The sequence below is a fragment of the Bufo bufo genome, chromosome 7, assembly GCF_905171765.1.
Source record: "Bufo bufo chromosome 7, aBufBuf1.1, whole genome shotgun sequence".
Taxonomy (NCBI): domain Eukaryota; kingdom Metazoa; phylum Chordata; class Amphibia; order Anura; family Bufonidae; genus Bufo; species Bufo bufo.
In genome coordinates this window covers 6,615,275-6,632,169 of record NC_053395.1, presented here as the reverse complement: position 1 = coordinate 6,632,169, position 16,895 = coordinate 6,615,275, and the positions used below count along the sequence as shown (strand labels likewise).

Here is a 16,895-nt window from a genome sequence, read left to right as displayed (position 1 = left end):
AGTCCTCATTATTCTGTCTTCTCGTCTTCATTGTGTATCCTCATTTTCTTAATTATTGTGCCCCATCCTCCTCATCGTTGGTCTCCTTATCTTCATCATCATTTTCTTTTCCTTCTGGAGAACATCCTGCTCACTGTGGGTTCTGTTCACCCTTGTGTGTCTTGAATGGATGGACATCTTAATTCATTACCAGAACATGATGGATTTAGCAGACAGTGGACAATGTAATAAGAAAAGCTGTAGCCATAGACGTCTTCCCCATTCCCAGTTCACCTTAACAAGCAGACATGGATCAGAAGATTTGCACACAGAACTGAGGGGGCTACAGCAAAACATCCTCATATTAGATGCCCCCTCACAATCCCAGGACAAGGGATCCAGCACATTGTATGGGATAATGGAGACATGTCCGTCTGTCCAGTCACCCTGCCCTCTGCTTGTGTTCAAGTCTGGGCACTGACGAATGGCAGCTGTGGGACTGAGATCTAGGGACTCCTTCTCCATGGACTCCACAGCAGCCGGCAACAGGACAGAAGATATTTCCAGGATTTTTTGGAGATTTTATAAATGGTGCAAAGCACATGTAAAGCCCACACCAATTAAAATATGTGTTTGAACCTGTCTGGTCTCTGAGGATAGCGTTTTGCAAGGATATCAGTCCCAGGAGCCCCATGTATAGATCCATACACTGCTGAATATATGTGCCGTCCATATAGAGCATAAAAAAAAATAAAAAATCTTAAACGCAACAAGAATCTGAGTGCCTCAATTTTGTACTACATGAATGTGGCTATTTTAGCCTTTGATTGGCACCGGAACTTTCAGAGTCCATATAGAGCAGACATGACCAAACAATCCTGCAGAGGAAATCAAACCATCCTCTCTGAAGTCGTGATCCCAGACATAACTAACTGAGCACTGAAACTTCGATAGGGGGTGAGTTATCTGACCTCCTGTGATTGTGACCACAAGACTTTTCTTATATCACATTATGTGGGGGGGTTAGACATCTATTGTCTGCCACATACAATGCTGTCTTGACACCTTTTTCTGGGAGGTCATTATCACCTACTGACTCCAATTAGGATAATGGAATCAATACCTCTGACCCCATGCTGGGTATAATGACCTCTGACCCCATGCTGGGTATAATTACCAGATGTTGATGCAGTTACATATTTATTCCCAGAGAATTCTTGTACAGTCACTCAGAATTGAGAAAGCTCGTTGGAAGAACGAGTGAAACGTTTTCAAGAAATCTACAGTAAGTCCAGTTGCCTTGATTTATTCTTTACAGATATTATGTGGATGATTTCATTGTTCTTAGTGACACTAAAACAATGTAACAATAATAATAATAACAACAATGATAAGAATATTGTGTTTATTCTTGTATTTAGAAGCTGACATAAGTAAAGTCACATAAATAAAATCTAGTTTCAGTATTCCAACGTGTAATATAATGATTGCGGTCGTAGTCATTTATCTGATGTGTTGCCCCCTAGTGGCCCCCACTGGTGCTGCCCACGGACATGAATCAGGTCTTTTCAGACAGTATCTGCTCCTCTGGATGAATTCTTATACAAAGTTTTGACTCAGTCCCTTTGGCTTATATCAGCCGACATTGGCTCTTACCCAAAAATCCTTAAAGGAGTTCTGCCAACATTAAATCTTATTTTTAAAATTCAGCATGAAGAAGTTGTTATTTTGGAATTTACTTTCTGTTACAAAAATGTTTCAGTTGTGAGAAAATCTCTTTACGTTATTATAATGGCGCCCCCTGGTGTTTAATCTGTATAGTAATGTGCATGTCCACTTACTGAGGTGGTCCCACATGCTCAGTTCCATCCTGTGACTACCACCAGCCAAATCTACTGTTAGAAGCTGCATCACTAAGGATATGCCCCCCTGAGGAAGGACGCTTCCCCTATGAAGAGTGTAACGGAACGCCTAGCACCCCGACCGGGTACCTCCGTCGATAGCTGCTCATAGTGCTTCCAGAGGACTCCAAGCACTCCACTTGACACCGTACGCACTGCAGACCCCACGAACCACCGCAGCTTGGTTGGGGTCTCACCGTCCTCCACCCACGCTGGACCCAAGACTGGGCTTCAGCTTCCAGTGGATAAACCTCTCCTACATCCAGAGAGCAGGAACCAGGAACAAGCTCTTACAAGAGCTTATACTCAGGGGAGTATTGTGATATAGCAATCCCCAAGAGTGTAGTTATCGCATTCCCCAAACATGAGCCAAAACTTCATGAAGGTATAAAAGCAACCACTTTATTCTAACACACAAGCATTTTATACACATCTTCCAACAAGGCCACCACCCACAGGGTTTTGTAAAAACAGCCAATCACATGCATTTACAGTATTCAAACCTCCCCAGCAATTGTACACAAAATCCCCTTCCCTCTGTCTGTAACGCAATAAACAAAATACAATGAGCGCAATATGTTCATAAAGTGTCCACAGGAATCCTGATAATGTGAAAAGTCTCTTATAGCATATCCTTTTAAGCTCGATATGAGCTTTGGATTGAAGAAAACTTTAAATCGATGTTTGGCTTACCGTCTAGCGTCTGCTGTCTCCCTATTGCTTCAATGGAGCTTTAAATATTTTCCGGCTTATTCAGTCGCTCCATACAGCAAGCTGGTTTGAGTTTCGCGGGAGTTCCAAAGATCGCAGGAGTTGCCACTCTGTTCCGCAATTTCCTTTGGTGCAGCTTTCGACGATAAGAACAGTAAATCCTTTACTGTAGAGATTTTCTTCTGTATGGCCATACAGTATTATCGGAGGCTTTTCAATGCAGGTACATCACTTGTTTCACCATACGCGTTACGGGTAGATTCACTCTCCCTTCCTCAGTGGTCAAGGCAGGCAGACACTTGACCACTGAGGAAGGGAGAGTGAATCTACCCGTAACGCGTATGGTGAAACAAGAGCTGTACCTGCATTGAAAAGCCTCCGATAATACTGTATGGCCATACAGAAGAAAATCTCTACAGTAAAGGATTAACTGTTCTTATCGTCGAAAGCTGCACCAAAGGAAATTGCGGAACAGAGTGGCAACTCCTGCGATCTTTGGAACTCCCGCGAAACTCAAACCAGCTTGCTCTATGGAGCGACTGAATAAGCCGGCAAATATTTAAAGCTCCATTGAAGCAATTGGGAGACAGCAGACGCTAGACGGTAAGCCAAACATCGATTTAAAGTTTTCTTCAATCCAAAGCTCATATCGAGCTTAAAAGGAGATGCTATAAGAGACTTTTCATATTATCAGGATTCCTGTGGACACTTTATGAACATGTTGCGCTCCCAGTGAATACACCTACAACATCTTCAGTGACATTCAGTTTCCCAAATTGGGATAGAGCGCTAGAAGATAATACCCCCTCTTTCCCAAATAACAGCATATACTTGAAGTTTTTTGGTGTGATATATATTATTGAATTTATCTACACTATTGAGTCATATGAATATAGTGTCGATCATATCTACCACAATATATGTGACTGTAATTTTGTATATTATTGCTACATTGTTCTTATAAATTTTATTACTTGTATTTTATGGGGATTTAATAAATATTTTCTGCATATGTCAATCTGGTTGTCAAGTGTATGAGTGCTCGCTCATTATTCTATTACTACATTTGCCTTTAAAAGAGGGTGGGGTGATTCCCTCTATATGAGCTTGCAGCACCATACCTTAACTACTTGCTAGTGAGCCACCACAACCTACCACTATTTAAAATACAATGCGCATTGTCTGAGACGCAATTAACTAACACAATGAGCATTGTCTGAGACGCAATACACAAAATACAATTACTAAACGTAATGGACTAACTTGAACCCTGGTCTAATTCGTGGGGGTGAGAGTTCAAGTTAGTCCAAGTCATTTGTGAACAAATGAGGCCTGGCTGATGAGAGGGCCCATAATCCTGGGGCAAGAGGCTAGTAGCCAGGCCCCTTCAAAACCAGTGGCGAGGTTGGTTTCGCCACAAAGAGAATCTAGCAGAGCAATTGGGGCAGTGAATGGGGAGATCTGTGGATCCATGTGAGGTCCAGGGCGGCTTCTAGGAAGGACAACCCCCTTTATTTCTGAGTATAATACATTTATCCATAAAACACAATACAGATGATGGTTCTTGTCACAAATCAATTTCCAGCAGAATCGATATACATCAATATAGTGGGGTATATAATCGTAAACAGTTCCAGCATATGGAGTAGCCCCTAAAATAACAATTTTATTGGTATACCTTAAAAGGGGATCCCTATTGGGTCCACTCGTTATAACATAAATAATATACAAACAGGGTAGTGTATCCTATAGTCACATCCAGTATAATTGGTAACCTGGGGTACGGGAATATTTGTCCCTATGTCTACCCCTATCCTAAAACCTCAGCCCAGGGAGGGCTCCTAATGGTGGAGGCCCCCTGTCCACGTACCTAGACTCCTACCCCTCACAGATCCCTATGGGGGTGCAGCGGGGATGTTTCTAAATTACCTCAGGTATGAGGTGAGGATAATAATTAATCATAAATATATATATATCAACTGGATGCAAGAAGAAAAAACAACGTGGTACAGACATATACAAAAAATACGATTGGTCAGGGTTGACTGGATAGTCATACACCTTAACTACCTTTTAAGGTATACCAATAAAATTGTTATTTTAGGGGTTACTCCATATGCTGGAACTGTTCTTGTCACAAAGGCTGACGCTCACATGTGGGTGTAAACTGAGCCATTCCATAAATGAAGGTATCTAGAGGCTAAAAACCAGTCCTGAACAAATACTTCTCCCAGCTGAGGATTGTTACATTGCAGCACATTTTACGATCTAGGGGTTCCGGGAATCGGACCCTCACTGATCAGATATTGATAATATAAGGCAACTCTCACACTTGCGGCAGCAGGGGCCGGAAGGCTGTTCTGGCGAGGGAACAGCCTGCCAGATCTGTGCTAACGCTAGCCCACCGTGCCAGTGGAAGTCTGCTCTGGTCCCATTCACTATAATCAGGGTGGGCCAGAGGTCCGGCTGCAGCACGGCAAACATCCCGAGAGGCGGACGGACAAAAATTACAGCATGCTGCAGTTTTTGTCCGGCCGCCTTCCGGCTTGTTTGCCATGCTGCGGCCGAAACCTCCGGCCCACCCTGATTATAGTGAATGGGGCCAGAGCAGACCTCCGGCGGCACGGTGGGTTAGCGTTAGCACAGATCTGTCAGGCTGTTCCCTCACCGGAACAGCCAGCCGGCCCCTGCTGCCGCAAGTGTGAGAGTAGCCTTATATTATCAATATCCTGGAACCCCTAGATCGTAAAATGAGCTGCAATGTAACAATCCTCAGCTGTGAGAAGTATTAGTTCATGACTGGTTTTTAGCCTCTAGATACCTTAATTTACTGACAGCAAGCAGAGATAATTAACATTGCAATGAATTGAAACACAGAGCATTTGCTTATACAATGACAGAAGACAGGAGCAGCCTCATTGATTTTTTGAGATCATCGACTGAGTGACCAAAGCGAAGGTCCACATGTCATCCCCTTTTCTGATAATGTCCTGACCTCTCATGTCACCAGGCAGATCTTATTGTCCCAGGACTGGGAGACACCTTGAGATGGAGAAAAGTCTAGGAGAAGGCATCAGTCCTAACAGGCACCACTTTATCAGGGTCACTGTGACAGTGGATCATGGAGATGGAATCACAGCAGAAGCAATGGGCTCAGGGGGATCACCAGGAGGCTGACCATGGACCAGACATGAGAGTGAGCTCCACCATATGTGAAGCCCACAGTTGTGATAACAATGGGAGTTGAGGGTCCCACCTCTTGACCATGCGTGGTGGACTTCACAATACTGGTCTTGGGTTGTAAGGTGATGGGGGCTTTAGTTGTGTTGAAGATTTTACTTGGAAGTAAAATGCTCCCCCCATTGCTGTACGGCAAAGAGGGCACATACTGCTGGAGCCAGGACTGGTAGTACTGGATTCTGGTGTAAACTCCAGGCCGATTGGCCATTGCACATCCAATACCCCAGCTGGTAATGCCAATCTGCAGCCAAACACCGTTCGCGTTGTACATGAGCGGTCCACCGGAGTCACCCTGCAAAGAAACAGCACAATCACTGAAAGTCAATCTACTGGTCAGTGGTCAAGAAGAGCGTCATGTAACTGACATGTAAGGTGCTTTCACATGAGCGTTTATGCTGTCCGGTTTTTGAGATTCACCAGGACATCTCATAACCACAGCGAAACTCTTCCGTTATTATAATCTAACCGGCTGCATCCGATCAGATTGGATCCGGTTTTATTAAATTGAAAATTAAGAAAACGGATCCGGCACTAAAACCATTGTAAGTCAATGCGTGCAAGATCCGTTTTTTTTCATGTCTGAATTCGTGTCTAAATCCAGATCCGGCACCATTGACTTACATGGTTTTGGTGCCAGATCCGGTTTGTTCAGTTTCTCATGACGCACGTCCGGCATGGGAACACAACAAAACAGAGCAGAATGCATTCTGGTGCACTGCGTTCCGCTTTGTTCAGTTTGTCCCCATTGACAATGAACGGGGACAAAACTGAAGCATTTTCTTCCGGTTTTGAGATCCTCTGACGGATCTCAAAACGGGAAAGGAAATCGCAGATGTGAAAGTCGCCTCTGTAAATGTGTCCTTCATTCTTACACATGACACAGAGTTCTGACAACCCCTGTACAGAGGGGCTGAATACAAACGCAAACCACACTTTTCAGATTTTTTACATTGTGAAAATCTTGTATCATCTTCTTCTCACTTCACACAGATTTGTGCTGTCGGTCGATCACATAAAATATCAATAACATACATTTACGTTTGTGGGTGTAATGTGGAAAAATGTGGAAAAGTTCAAGGGTATGAATACTTTTCAAGGCACTGTAACTAAGGTATAAAGAAAATATTAGTGCCCATGTAACAGCTTCTGCCATAGCAGTGCCAATCATGAGCCTATGACAAGGTAGCGCTCATGTATTAACCAGAAGTGAGGCATCAGGAAAACTAGTAGAATGGACTAGAGAAGGGGCACTACTACACCGGAGACTAGAGAAGGGACACTAATACACCGGAGACTAGAGAAGGGACACTAATACACCGGAGACTAGAGAAGGGACACTAATACACCGGAGACTAGAGAAGGGACACTAATACACCGAAGACTAGAGAAGGGACACTAATACACCGGAGACTAGAGAAGGGACACTAATACACCGGAGACTAGACAAGGGACACTAATACACCGAAGACTAGAGAAGGGACACTAATACACCGGAGACTAGAGAAGGGACACTAATACACCGAAGACTAGAGAAGGGACACTAATACACCGGAGACTAGAGAAGAGACACTAATACACCGGAGACTAGACAAGGGACACTAATACACCGAAGACTAGAGAAGGGACACTAATACACCGGAGACTAGAGAAGGGACACTAATACACCGGAGACTAGAGAAGGGACACTAATACACCGGAGACTAGAGAAGGGACACTAATACACCGGAGACTAGAGAAGGGACACTAATACACCGAAGACTAGAGAAGGGACACTAATACACCAGAGACTAGAGAAGGGACACTAATACACCGGAGACTAGACAAGGGACACTAATACACCGAAGACTAGAGAAGGGACACTAATACACCGGAGACTAGAGAAGGGACACTAATACACCGAAGACTAGAGAAGGGACACTAATACACCGGAGACTAGAGAAGAGACACTAATACACCGGAGACTAGACAAGGGACACTAATACACCGAAGACTAGAGAAGGGACACTAATACACCGGAGACTAGAGAAGGGACACTAATACACCGGAGACTAGAGAAGGGACACTAATACACCGGAGACTAGTGAAGGGACACTAATACACCGGAGACTAGAGAAGGGACACTAATACACCGGAGACTAGAGAAGGGACACTAATACACCGGAGACTAGAGAAGGGACACTAATACACCGAAGACTAGAGAAGGGACACTAATACACCGGAGACTAGAGAAGGGACACTAATACACCGGAGACTAGACAAGGGACACTAATACACCGAAGACTAGAGAAGGGACACTAATACACCGGAGACTAGAGAAGGGACACTAATACACCGAAGACTAGAGAAGGGACACTAATACACCGGAGACTAGAGAAGAGACACTAATACACCGGAGACTAGACAAGGGACACTAATACACCGAAGACTAGAGAAGGGACACTAATACACCGGAGACTAGAGAAGGGACACTAATACACCGGAGACTAGAGAAGGGACACTAATACACCGGAGACTAGAGAAGGGACACTAATACACCGGAGACTAGAGAAGGGACACTAATACACCGAAGACTAGAGAAGGGACACTAATACACCAGAGACTAGAGAAGGGACACTAATACACCGGAGACTAGACAAGGGACACTAATACACCGAAGACTAGAGAAGGGACACTAATACACCGGAGACTAGAGAAGGGACACTAATACACCGAAGACTAGAGAAGGGACACTAATACACCGGAGACTAGAGAAGAGACACTAATACACCGGAGACTAGACAAGGGACACTAATACACCGAAGACTAGAGAAGGGACACTAATACACCGGAGACTAGAGAAGGGACACTAATACACCGGAGACTAGAGAAGGGACACTAATACACCGGAGACTAGTGAAGGGACACTAATACACCGGAGACTAGAGAAGGGACACTAATACACCGGAGACTAGAGAAGGGACACTAATACACCGGAGACTAGAGAAGGGACACTAATACACCGGAGACTAGAGAAGGGACACTAATACACCGGAGACTAGAGAAGGGACACTAATACACCGGAGACTAGAGAAGGGACACTAATACACCGGAGACTAGAGAAGAGACACTAATACACCGGAGACTAGAGAAGGGACACTAATACACCGGAGACTAGAGAAGGGACACTAATACAATGGAGACTAGAAAAGGGACACTAATACACCGGAGACTAGAGAAGGGACACTAATACACCGGAGACTAGAGAAGGGACACTAATACACCGGAGACTAGAGAAGGGACACTAATACACCGGAGACTAGAGAAGAGACACTAATACACCGGAGACTAGAGAAGGGACACTAATACACCGGAGACTAGAGAAGAGACCCTAATACACCGGAGACTAGAGAAGAGACACTAATACACCGGAGACTAGAGAAGGGACACTAATACACCGGAGACTAGAGAAGGGACACTAATACACCGGAGACTAGAGAAGGGACACTAATACACTGGAGACTAGAGAAGGGACACTAATACACCGGAGACTAGAGAAGGGACACTAATACACCAGAGACTAGAGAAGGGACACTAATACACCGGAGACTAGAGAAGGGACACTAATACACCGAAGACTAGAGAAGGGACACTAATACACCGGAGACTAGAGAAGTGACACTAATACACCGGAGACTAGAGAAGGGACACTAATACACCGGAGACTAGAGAGGAGACACTAATACACCGGAGACTAGAGAAGAGACACTAATACACCGGAGACTAGAGAAGGGACACTAATACACCGGAGACTAGAGAAGGGACACTAATACACCGAAGACTAGAGAAGGGACACTAATACACCAGAGACTAGAGAATGGACACTAATACTCCGGAGACTAGAGAAGGGACACTAATACACCGAAGACTAGAGAAGGGACACTAATACACCGGAGACTAGAGAAGGGACACTAATACACCGGAGACTAGAGAAGGGACACTAATACACCGGAGACTAGAGAGGAGACACTAATACACCGGAGACTAGAGAAGGGACACTAATACACCGAAAGGACACTAATACACCGGAGACTAGAGAAGGGACACCAATACACCGGAGAGACTAGAGAAGGGACACTAATATACCGGAGACTAGAGAAGGGACACTACTACACCGGAGACTAGAGAAGGGACACTACTACACCGGAGACTAGAGAAGGGACACTAATACACCGGAGACTAGAGAAGGGACACTAATACACCGGAGACTAGAGAGGAGACACTAATACACCGGAGACTAGAGAAGGGACACTAATACACCGAAAGGACACTAATACACCGGAGACTAGAGAAGGGACACCAATACACCGGAGAGACTAGAGAAGGGACACTAATATACCGGAGACTAGAGAAGGGACACTACTACACCGGAGACTAGAGAAGGGACACTACTACACCGGAGACTAGAGAAGGGACACTAATACACCGGAGACTAGAGAAGGGACACTAATACACCGGAGACTAGAGAAGGGACACTAATACACCGGAGACTAGAGAAGGGACACTACTACACCGGAGACTAGAGAAGGGACACTAGTACACCGGAGACTAGAGAAGGGGCACTAATACACTGAAGACTAGAGAAGGGAAACGAATACACCGGAGACTAGAGAAGAGACACTAATACACCGGAGACTAGAGAAGAGACACTAATACACCGTAGACTAGAGAAGGGACACTAATACACCGGAGACTAGAGAAGGGACACTAATACACCGGAGACTAGAGAAGGGGCACTACTACACCAGAGATTAGTGAAGGGGCACTACTACACCGGAGATTAGTGAAGGGACACTAATACAAACGGAGACTAGAGAAGGGGCACTACTACACCGGAGACTAGAGAAGGGACACTAATACACCGGAGACTAGAGAAGGGACACTAATACACCGTAGACTAGAGAAGGGACACTAATACACCGGAGATTAGAGAAGGGACACTAATACACCGGAGACTAGAGAAGGGACACTAATACACCGGAGACTAGATAAGGGGCACTAATACACCGGAGATTAGTGAATGGGCACTACTACACCGGAGATTAGTGAAGGGACACTAATACACCGGAGACTAGAGAAGGGGCACTACTACACCAGAGATTAGTGAAGAGACACCAATACACCGGAGACTAGAGAAGGGACACTAATACACCGGAGACTAGAGAAGGGGCACTACTACACCAGAGATTAGTGAAGGGGCACTACTACACCGGAGATTAGTGAAGGGAGACTAATACACCGGAGATTAGTGAATGGGCACTACTACACCGGAGATTAGTGAATGGGCACTAATACACCAGAGATTAGTGAATGGGCACTACTACACATGAGACTAGAGAAGGGACACTGCTACACCGGAGATTAGTGAAGGGGCACTGCTACACCGGAGATTAGTGAAGGGGCACTACTACACCAGAGATTAGTGAAGGGGCACTACTACACATGAGACTAGAGAAGGGGCACTACTACACCAGAGATTAGTGAAGGGGCACTACTACACATGAGACTAGAGAAGAGGCACTGCTACACCGGAGATTAGTGAAGGGGCACTACTACACATGAGACTAGAGAAGGGACACTAATACACCGGAGACTAGAGAAGGGGCACTACTACACATGAGACTAGAGAAGGGACACTAATACACCGGAGACTAGAGAAGGGGCACTACTACACATGAGACTAGAGAAGGGGCACTGCTACACCGGAGATTAGTGAAGGGGCACTACTACACCAGAGATTAGTGAAGGGCACTACTACACCGGAGATTAGTGAAGGGGCACTACTACTTCGGAGATTAGTGAAGGGCACTACTACACCGGAGATTAGTGAAGGGACACTAATACACCGGAGATTAGTGAAGGGAGACTAATACACCGGAGATTAGTGAATGGGCACTACTACACCGGAGATTAGTGAATGGGCACTAATACACCAGAGATTAGTGAATGGGCACTACTACACATGAGACTAGAGAAGGGACACTGCTACACCGGAGATTAGTGAAGGGGCACTGCTACACCGGAGATTAGTGAAGGGGCACTACTACACCAGAGATTAGTGAAGGGGCACTACTACACATGAGACTAGAGAAGGGGCACTACTACACCAGAGATTAGTGAAGGGGCACTACTACACATGAGACTAGAGAAGAGGCACTGCTACACCGGAGATTAGTGAAGGGGCACTACTACACATGAGACTAGAGAAGGGACACTAATACACCGGAGACTAGAGAAGGGGCACTACTACACATGAGACTAGAGAAGGGACACTAATACACCGGAGACTAGAGAAGGGGCACTACTACACATGAGACTAGAGAAGGGGCACTGCTACACCGGAGATTAGTGAAGGGGCACTACTACACCAGAGATTAGTGAAGGGCACTACTACACCGGAGATTAGTGAAGGGGCACTACTACTTCGGAGATTAGTGAAGGGCACTACTACACCGGAGATTAGTGAAGGGACACTAATACACCGGAGACTAGTGAAGGGGCACTACTACACATGAGACTAGAGAAGGGGCACTGCTACACCGGAGATTAGTGAAGGGGCACTGCTACACCGGAGATTAGTGAAGGGGCACTACTACACCAGAGATTAGTGAAGGGGCACTACTACACATGAGACTAGAGAAGGGGCACTACTACACCAGAGATTAGTAAAGGGGCACTACTACACATGAGACTAGAGAAGGGGCACTACTACACATGAGACTAGAGAAGGGACACTAATACACCAGAGATTAGTGAAGGGGCACTACTACACCGGAGACTAGACAAGGGACACTAATACACCGGAGACTAGTGAAGGGACACTGCTACACCGGAGACTAGCGAAGGGACACTAATACACCAGAGATTAGTGAAGGGACACTAATACACCGGAGATTAGTGAAGGGACACTAATACACCGGAGACTAGAGAAGGGACACTAATACACCAGAGATTAGTAAAGGGACACTAATACACGGGAGATTAGTGAAGGGACACTAATACACCGGAGACTAGAGAAGGGACACTAATACACCAGAGATTTGGAAGGGACACTAATACACCGGAGACTAGAGAAGGGACACTAATACACCAGAGATTAGTGAAAGGACACTAATACACCGGAGACTAGAAAAGGGACACTAATACACCGGAGACTAGAGAAGGGACACTAATACACATGAGACTAGAGAAGGGACACTAATACATCGGAGACTAGAGAAGGGACACTAATACACCGGAGATTAGTGAACGGGCACTACTACACTGGAGATTAGTGAATGGGCACTACTATACCACAGACTAGAAAAAGGGCACTACTACACATGAGACTAGAGAAGGGACAGTAATACACCGGAGACTAGAGAAGGGGCACTACTACACATGAGACTAGAGAAGGGACACTAATACACCGGAGACTAGAGAAGGGGCACTACTACACCGGAGACTAGAGAAGGGACACTACTACACCGGAGATTAGTGAAGGGGCACTACTACACCGGAGATTAGTGAAGGGGCACTACTACACCGGAGATTAGTGAAGGGGCACTACTGTACCAGAGACTAGTAAAGGGGCACTACTACACCGGAAACTATTTAACTTGCACTACTACACCTGAAAATAGTAAAGGGACACCAGTATATCTAGAGAAGGGGCACTACTACACCACAGACTAGTAAAGGGGCATTATTACACCTGAAACTAGTGATGGGGCACTACTACATGAGAGACTACAGAACAGGGAATACTACACTTGTGACAAGTGAAGGGGCACTACTACATCTGAAACTAGTAAAGGGGAACTATTACACCAGAGACTTGTGTAAGGGAACTACCACACCGGAAATTAATAATGGGGCACTAATACACCAGAGACTAGTAATGGGGAACTACTACACCTGTGACTAGTGAATGGGCACTACTAAACCTAGAGAAGGGGCTTTTACCACACCTATTGAAAGGACACTGCTACACCTAGAGGAGGGGCTTTACTACACTTGAAACTAATAAAGGGGCACTACTACACCAGAGATTAATGTAGGGGCACTACCACACCTGGAATTAATAATGGGGCACTACCACACCTGGAATTAGTAATGGGGCACTACTACACCAGAGATTAGTGTAGGGGCACTACCACACCTGGAATTAGTAATAGGGCGCTACTACACCAGAGATTAGTAATGGGGCACTATTACACCAGAGACTAATGTAGGGGCACTACCACACCTGGAATTAGTAATGGGGCACTAATACACCTGTAACTGGTGAATGGGCAATACTAAACCTAGAGAAGGGGGGGGGCTCTACTACACCTCTAGAGAAGGTGCATTACTCTGGCTGTGGGTCTTGTCCAGGTACTTTGTAACCATATACCAATGCAAGAGATTGTTGAAAATGTTTCATTTTATTTTAACTGTTTCCTTTTATCGCAGGATAAAAGCTTCACCAGGACACTGAGAAAGTGGTGAACAGCCTGCGCCTGCCCCTGCTGGAGCTTCACATAAAGACACTTTACAATACTCCAAACAATGAAGACAGTAAAATGTTACTAACTAAAATGTTTTGATTCTGTTCTCACATACTACAACCCCCAATGTCTCTCTGTACCTGACATGCATCCTTCTTCCCCTCTTGGTAGCCGGCACACATCATGTCATCCTTGATAAGACTATAGCTGGAGGCTCTACCAGAGTCGTACATAGTCTCGCAATGTGTGTTGTCTATCAGCTCTACCTTCACCTCCTGAAGAGTTTTAGGGATGGGGAGGGGCACTGTGGAGAACAAGAAGAACACAACTCATGTCACTGTTATGGCCAACATCAATTTTGGTTTATCTTTGGGACCTCTGCTTTACCATTTTGTTGTACATTTCCCCAGCCTGTCGTCCAGCACAAGGTCCCCTCTGGCAGCTGAACAGCTTGAGATGGCACGCACACCGGAAGGATAAAATCTGTAAAATTGACAGGACTCTCTAGTTTCACCAAAGCAATGTCCCCACTGGATCCCTCCCTTGTAAAGTTGGGGTTGATAATTATTTGTTCCACTGCTCTGGACACTGTTGTGTTGTTCTGGAGGTCTGATAACTGGTATGCCCCAAGATAGACTATGTATGCAGAGGTATCCACAGACCTGGAAGGCAAGAGGTGCATGGTGATAGGATGTCCAAGAAAACCAGGAGGTTACAGGGTTTCTACCACAACAACAGGTGGGGTGGATCTGAGTGCAACAAAATAGTATAACACAAATGTAAAATGTAAATCCCAGAACCTCTTACATCAGTGGCTCAAAGGAACGAGACTAATGTCTATGTCCAGAGAGCTTCAAGATGAAAAATACCAAGCTTACGAAACTTTGAATCACTGGTCTAAATAAAGTGGAGGGTCCATAGCAAAAATCAGAATGGAGCTCGCTACTGCCATCATGTAGACAGGGGATTCTATCCGCAGGATGTTCAACGTACATAAGTGGCTGCACACATTTCAGATGTACCCTCACCACGTTAATCACATCATGAAGGTAATATTTTCTGTGATTTCTATAGTCTGTACTGACCCTTGGAGATTAAGAAGCATCTCATTATTTGGGGTTGATCTAGACCCATGGCGGTGCCCAACCACAAATAGACAGCACCTTTATATATTAGATATATTTGTTGAGATCCTATTTCATCCACTAAATTTCTGTTCATAATGACCACTGACTGCTCCCATCTGACTTTTATTATAATGATGTCACCTTGTTCTAGAATGCTGAAACTTCTGGAGAGGTCTGGGTACATTTAATCAAATTCAGGTTGAAATTGAAGATTCTTACCTAACCACTTATGGTATACTTGATATGGCACACTAGTCAGAAGGACAGCAGCCTTGCCACCCTTATCTTATGAATAGGGGGAAGAATGCCAGGAACTTACATCATAAAGCAGTGAGAGGCTGTCAGCACCCAGGTGTCACTGATGAGGGAGCCACCACAGTGGGCAATGCCATTGAACTGCAGGCTGATCTGCCAGGGCCATTCTCCTGGCACAGAGTCTTCTCCTCCCACAATCCTTTCAGACAAAATTGGCTTTCCACAACCTGATAAATCTAGAAAACACCATTAGAAGATATTATAATACTCCACAGATAGTGTCAGACCTATGGAGCAGGTAGAGCAATGCTATGGACTAATCTAGACTGAACTCTGTGGTCAGAGATGAAAGGATAAATTAATATGCAGTAAACTAAACCACAGGGGTGATTCCAGGTGGGGTGGATATGCTGCTGATTTTCTGAGTCCCTGTTGGTAAGAAATCTATGGAGCATCTTGTGCAAAAGAGGAAGGACCACTCTGAATGTGGAGGATCATAGAACCAATCTGCAGTGGTAATAGCTGCTGCACCTTACAGGTTCATGGGTTCGCTTTTGCTAGTGAATCCCCAGGTTGGGATATTTCTTACCTATAAGCGCTCGAATTCCCTGGAATCCTGTGGAAAGGGGAGAAAACAAGAGATTATAAACCTTGTACAGACAGGATGATGAGGATGAGGATAATGAAGATGATGAGGATGAAGATGATGAATATGACATGGATGATGAGCAGGATGATGAGTTCAGGAATCTCTGGGTCAGTAGATGTGGGGTGGACAGTAGGTTCTTACCATGCTGTGTGAGCAGGGTGAGGAGCAGGAGAAGCTTTGTCATGTTGCTGCTGCAGGAGATGATGGTGTCTTCTTCTTGACACGAATGTGACGGTCACTCTCTGTATTATGGACACGGTGGTGACACGGCTTATATGCAGTATTAAAGCTGCTGGACTGGTTCTATACATTTGTCATGGTGCAGGGATGTTCAGATTTCTCCTGGATAAACGAGGTGACAATCTACTGGATGGTGGATGGACCTGAAAGACATGCGCCACAACTAGAGATAAGCGAACTTCTCAAAAATTTAATCGGACTGCTTTGCCAAATTTATTTAAAAAATTTGCTTTGTGACAAATTACTTAAAATTACTTCATCTCGAAACACATTTCTTTGTAAATAGTGG

The 16,895-nt window shown here is 45.1% G+C and overlaps 1 protein-coding gene across 1 annotated transcript; it reads right to left on the bottom strand.

Annotated features, from left to right (window-relative positions):
* Positions 1-5,724: 5,724 nt before the first annotated feature.
* On the bottom strand, positions 5,725-16,550 carry LOC121007931 (serine protease 27-like). The gene is made up of 5 exons (XM_040440199.1): positions 16,379-16,550; positions 15,782-15,953; positions 14,723-14,997; positions 14,476-14,639; positions 5,725-6,123 (listed from the first exon to the last, which is right to left on the bottom strand). The coding sequence occupies exons 1-5, from the start codon at positions 16,548-16,550 to the stop codon at positions 5,725-5,727; spliced, it is 1,182 nt and encodes a 393-aa protein (XP_040296133.1).
* Positions 16,551-16,895: the final 345 nt, after the last annotated feature.